Source organism: Micropterus dolomieu, linkage group LG02 (genome assembly GCF_021292245.1).
Source record: "Micropterus dolomieu isolate WLL.071019.BEF.003 ecotype Adirondacks linkage group LG02, ASM2129224v1, whole genome shotgun sequence".
NCBI classification, from domain to species: domain Eukaryota; kingdom Metazoa; phylum Chordata; class Actinopteri; order Centrarchiformes; family Centrarchidae; genus Micropterus; species Micropterus dolomieu.
Genome location: NC_060151.1, coordinates 30401615 through 30407918, shown reverse-complemented (window position 1 = coordinate 30407918; position 6304 = coordinate 30401615). Strand labels below are relative to the sequence as shown.

Here is a 6304-nt window from a genome sequence, read left to right as displayed (position 1 = left end):
CGATGCAATATTATCACGATACTTATGTCGCGATACTTATGTCACGATGCAATATTATCACGATACTTATGTCGCGATACTTATGTCACGATGCAATATTATCACGATACTTATGTCACGATGCAATATTATCACGATACTTATGTTGCGATACTTATGTCACGATGCAATATTATCACGATACTTATGTCGCGATACTTATGTCACGATGCAATATTATCACGATACTTATGTCGCGATACTTATGTCACGATGCAATATTATCACGATACTTATGTCACGATACTTATGTTGCGATGTGATATCACGATTTTAAACATACTGCCATGTACTGGAATTTATTACCTTTTTTCCAACTTCAGATTGTGTTCTTAAAGGAAAGCGATTTTTCTAGAGGACTGAAAAAGCAATTGATTTTATTATTATAGTACCAAAAAGTAAAGTTATTAAGTACAATTTATATAAGATCGATACTTGGCGTCCATGTATCGATACAGTATTGCCATGGAAAATATCGCGATACTATGCTGTATTGATTATTTCCCCCCACCCCTACATACTGTAATGTCACTTTGTATTTCTTTGGGGATAGTGAATATTCAGTGTGAAATGTTTAGCGTATAAGTGAAACGGTGTTTTTGTGTTTAAGAAGTCTTTATTCTTCTAATCAGCCTGTTTTTAGAAAACACGTGTCAACTAAAAGCCCAAAATGGATTTTATAGGGGTGTAACAGTACACAAAAATCACAGTTCGGTATGTACCTCGGTTTTGAAGTCACGGTTCGGTTTATTTTCGGTACAGTACAGTAAGGGTAAAAAAATGCAAACATTAAATTGTTTATGAACTTTTGTAAACACAAATTAGTTCACAATTTTTCAAACAAACTTTAAAATTACACATTACTATACTACTACTACTTACTACTATACTAAAAATACTGCTGAAACTACCACCAAGTTCTCCACTAAATAAAATATTCTCAAAACAATACCACATTTACATACTATAATAAAAAATATATAATATGGATTATAGTGCAGCAGTCTGATTCTTTTATTCCGTCTATGAGCATCATCAATCCCAGCTTGAAGGCCTGCTCAGATAAAAATCTGATCTAAAGTCTGTTTAAATCCCGAAAGGCGTTTGCACTGTGCTCGTTGTTTTTTTCCCCTTGTTGCAGTAACGTTCTCCTTCGTGTGGTAACATTAGTGAGTTAGGCAGTTTGACGTGTTGCCAGAAACAAACCCGATCACTGCTGAGAAATGTCGGCCCGCTGCTTTCGCCTTATCGACTTATCCGTTGTTGTGTAGGAAACCGAAGTTTTCCCAAACAGAAGACCTTAACAATAAGGGAGGGTCTTAAAGCTCTGGCTTCTCTGCTCTGGCCGTGATGCTTAAGTCACTAGTTAGCGAGAGGCGGGGCTAAAGCGGCTGCTTGTGTAGTACTGTAAGGCGGAGATTTGGTCCGCCACTTAATATGTTGATGTGGAAACTCGGAATTTACGTATGTTCCACACACAAAACAAGCCTAATATTTAACGTTAAAGACTGCATCCGGTGCACATGTGCAGCGTTCCAAACGTCCTGTACCGAAGCGGTGCGGTACAAATATACCAGTACACCCCTAGTACTTTATTAACCCTAACCTTAGAAATCACAAGTCTGATTAAGGAAACTGTAAGAAATCATGTTCCAGGTCCTGCACAGATTGTCATCACAATCATTTTTATATCCAGGAAGCTAACAGACAATGAAACGTAATGTTACTCTCACCTGCCGGTGGCGGTGAATCCGGGGCTGGCTCTGTCCTCCCTCTCTCGGACCACGGAGCTGTATTTGTCCTCCTCGCTCCTGCCATCGTCGTTCTCTAAAGAAACCCGCCGGCGGTACTGCAGGCTGCTCTCGATCTCGCTGGCCAACCGAGCCGCCCGGGCTTCCCGCTGCCGGTAAACCTCAGAGTTTGCCCCCTTCTCTAAAGGCATGCTGGGAGACCAAGCAGGAGACACAAATAAATGCTTTAATGTTTAAAAAACACGTTATTTTTCTCATCCTGTCCGTTTCTTCAGCTCCTCTTTTCACCCTCTGTCTGAACCCTCAGTTTTGGCTCCTGTCTATTTAAGTCCCTACCTCCCTGAAAGCCCACTTGCTTCTGATTGGCCAACAGCGATTACTGTGAAAAAACACAACTTTATTTATTGGTTTTACTGAAGTACAGAGTTAAGGCAGAGGAGCCAAAGGACATCAGAGGGAAAACCAGACAATATTTCCCTTTCCTTCAGAACCGTAAAAAAGCACTTTCTGTGAGACACTGAACAACCTCCAGCTCCACGAGCTCGTATGAACGCTTCTCTCGAACGTGGGCTAGTTTGTGTAAATTTTGGGGGCGTAAACATTAAAGATCCCAGATTTTAGGTCACATCTAGCGCTTGTTGGTACTCGCCCGTTTTTCCAGGGGAACTTTTGCATGCGTGACATTTACATATGAAGGCGGAAACAATGGCGTTTGAGGCTCACCGTCTGTCAGCTCCATGTACTGAACTCTTTTTATTCAACTATGCCAACAAGGTAAATACAGTTTTCCATTCGACGGCACTTTTTAACAACCTAGGTCTGATATTTATAGCTTGGCCATCAGTTATGATAACAATGTACTCACCAAGGTAACAGCAAGGACCAACCTCCCCATTTAATTTTGCTTTCTTATATTTTCACCTTCATTCAAGTGTGTCAGACAGAATAAACTGGCTGAACAGTTCTGATGCTGCCCTCTTCCAGGTTCCCCAGGATGAATGCTGCCTGTACGTCACTCTGAATAAAGGCTCTGTGTCTAAATGCTCTAAAGGGTAAATGTGCGAGGACAGACTCACGTGTACATGGAGAGGCTGGAGTCGTAGGTGGACTTGACGCCGTACGCCTCCTCGTTGAACTTGAACATCTCGTTGGCGTCCCAGCCGTTTGACTGAAAACAAGCAAACATTAACCCTTTCAACTCTGTAATACAAATGGTCCGCCAGTTCCTACTCTGCTATTTCTGCCTATTGTGATGTCATTTCTTGGAGTATCTTCAAATGTTTCATATCCATAAAATCTGTACCACCTCAGCTAAAAGCTTATGTAAGTCAATAAACCATAATAATTGATTAAAGTATTGAAATTGTGTGATAAATTAAAAAAATAATAATAATACATAAATCGGGCATGTTTTCTCATAAAAATTCTACAAAATAAACACAAAACATATTGATCCGAAATATTTCTAAATGTAGAGAGATCAGTAACGCTTGTAATTTATTATCCATGTTTCACATTCACTGCTGGTAGTCCAGGCTGATGTTTCCTCTGGAGAGGGGTCATGTGATAGGAGCCTGACGAATCAGGGAAGGATACGCCACGACTGATAAGACACAATCAGGAAGCTGAAATCAGGGTGTCTGTTAGGGGTGGGGTAAAAAAAAAAAAAAAAAAAAAATCGATACAGCATAGTATCGCGATATTTTGCAAGGTAATATCGTATCACGAACGTCAAGTATCGATCTTTTATTGTACAAATTGTAGATGAGAAGTTTGTTTTTTGGAGCTAATAAAATTGCTTTTTCAGTCCACTAGACAAAAAAAAAAAAAATAAAGAGTTTTCCTTTGGGGACACAATTTGAAGTTGGGAAAAAGGTAAAATATTGCAATATGTTTAAAATCGCAATAATATCGTATCGTGACATAAGTATTGTGATAATATCGTATCGTGGGGCCTCTGGTGATTCCCACCCCTAGTGTCTGTGTCACTTTGCGGCCAACGGATTTTCGTGTTCAAACGAAATAAACCAAAACAAAAAACGTCTCGTTTCCCAAATACCATTAGTAAATAGGGAAAAACGGGAAGCTATGGTAAGCAGCCAAGTAAGCGGTTGTGGGCCTATGGCACATATGTTTATTGTTATAGGTTGTATTTTTTTATTTTACTTACTTTTATTATTTTTTTTTTTTTTACTGTAAAGCACTGTGTAATTGTTGCAATGATTAATCAAGTAATCGATTAGCTGTCAATTATTTAATTAACCAGCGACTGTTTTGATAATCGATTTTTAAAAAAAATCCAGCTTCTTAAATGTGAATATTTGCTGGTTTCTTTGCCGACTGATTCATCATTATTGGATGTCTCTGGTAAAAAACCCAGCTCAGAACAAAGCTCATTTCTCTTACATATGGTAATGTATACGTGTGTGTGTTTCTCACTCTGTCTGACTCCAGCTCGAAGTTTTCTCCGTTTCCATTTCCATCCCACCTCTGCAGAACTTTCTCCCGGTGTTCCCCGTTGACCCGCGATGAGCTGATGGACGTGTCGGTGAACGTGTCTGCGCGCACACACACACAGGTTAGTGTTATTAGTGAACTTATAGAGGTGTATTTGTGAGCTTTCCTTCAGCACCACGAAGGTCAACACTCCCTCCATGTGTCTGGTACCTCTGACCGCAAAGCTTAAGTCGACATCGCGGCAGGTCATGGTCACCAGGTCGGTGGGGCTGAAGATCATGGTGTCAGTTATATCTTCAATCTTGGGTGGAGAAGAATGGCTTTCTCCTCCTCCCCCTCCGCCGCCGCCTCCTCCTCCTCCATCGCTTTGTTTATGAACAGCATCAACAGCCAGCTCGCACTGGTGGTACACAGAGAAATCATTTATTGCACCTGGCGCCAACAAATGAAGGAATCAGAGTCAGGAATCAGTGTTGTGTCGTGGACGTTTTTTGTTTTACCTGTGAGCTTAAAGTCTTAAAGATTCCTTCATACGCTGCTCCATTTTTCACCTTCACTTCACAGGTGGAGCCCTGTAACCAGCAGCGAGGGAAGCTTCAGTCTCTTTGTACGTGGTGCTTTATGACAGAATCAAGTTTTAACACAATTCAGACAGACAGAACTACTCACCACGACTGCCGTGAGGAAATGAAGCATCCTGGCGTTGTTGTAGACGCCTTCAAATAGCTGCAAACACAGGCGACAGGTGAGCAGGTTGTACAGTGAAGAACAAAGAAACACACACACACACACACACACACACAGAGCTTTGGATAAAACTGAATCTGTGTTTAATGGATCAATACTAACTTTTTCAGACCAATATTGATATCAATATTAGATAGTTTAAAAATCCAATATCGACATATTGGCCACTATCTTTAAAGGATCTCTTGACTTTAGTGTAGAAATGAAACAATCAACTGGTTAATCAATTAGTCAGACACACAAAATTGGCAACATTTTGTTCAATTATTAATCATTTCAGTAATTTTGTTATGTATTCTGAACTATTGTTTGGACAAAACAAGTAATTTCAGACCAAACGATGGATCAATCAATCAAAGTATTCAGCAGATCAATCAATAATGATAAATAATAATAATATTCATTAGTTGAAGTCCTGATTGTGTTACAATATTAACAAAACATATGAAGAGAGGGGAACATCTGTGTAAAAATAATCTTGCTCTCTGCTGGACAAACTCTGGATTCACTTGTCTTATTTATTGGCTGATGCATAAATCAATACCAATAAATCTGCCACAAACTAATATCTGTTGATTATACCTGCTGTTCGTATAATTTGTCGGGTTTTAATGTACACTGAGTTACAGATTATATAACAAACATATTTAGTCTGTTTCTAATTTAATTTTAATTTCTTTTGCGCTTTTCCCTCTGCAGAAAACTTAACATATCACACTTAGTATTTATAATTTACATTTATTCATTTAGCTGACGATTTTATCCAAAGCGACTTACATGTTGCTGCATACAGTGAGGAAAATAAGTATTTGAACACCCTGCTATTTTGCAAGTTCTCCCACTTAGAAATCATGGAGGGGTCTGAAATTGTCATCGTAGGTGCATGTCCACTGTGAGAGACATAATCTAAAAAAAAATAATCCAGAAATCACAATGTGATTTTTTAACTATTTATTTGTATGATACAGCTGCAAATAAGTATTTGAACACCTGAGAAAATCAATGTTAATATTTGGTACAGTAGCCTTTGTTTGCAATTACAGAGGTCAAACGTTTCCTGTAGTTTTTCACCAGGTTTGCACTGCAGGAGGGATTTTGGCCCACTCCTCCACACAGATCTTCTCTAGATCAGTCAGGTTTCTGGGCTGTCGCTGAGAAACACGGAGTTTGAGCTCCCTCCAAAGATTCTCTATTGGGTTTAGGTCTGGAGACTGGCTAGGCCACGCCAGAACCTTGATATGCTTCTTACAGAGCCACTCCTTGGTTATCCTGGCTGTGTGCTTCGGGTCATTGTCATGTTGGAAGACCCG

The 6304-nt window shown here is 39.6% G+C and overlaps 1 protein-coding gene across 9 annotated transcripts in view; it reads right to left on the bottom strand.

The window, feature by feature from the left end:
* atxn2l (ataxin 2-like) overlaps window positions 1-6304 on the bottom strand; it is a 37084-nt gene that overhangs the window by 15035 nt on the left and 15745 nt on the right. For all 9 annotated transcript variants that reach the window (XM_046037594.1, XM_046037619.1, XM_046037601.1 and 6 more), the window contains 6 exons: window positions 4917-4973; window positions 4748-4819; window positions 4458-4647; window positions 4230-4348; window positions 2867-2958; window positions 1773-1982 (listed from right to left, as the gene is read on the bottom strand). In XM_046037594.1, coding sequence (XP_045893550.1) covers window positions 1773-1982; window positions 2867-2958; window positions 4230-4348; window positions 4458-4647; window positions 4748-4819; window positions 4917-4973 — 740 coding nt within the window. The remainder of the gene's footprint in view (window positions 1-1772; window positions 1983-2866; window positions 2959-4229; window positions 4349-4457; window positions 4648-4747; window positions 4820-4916; window positions 4974-6304) is intronic.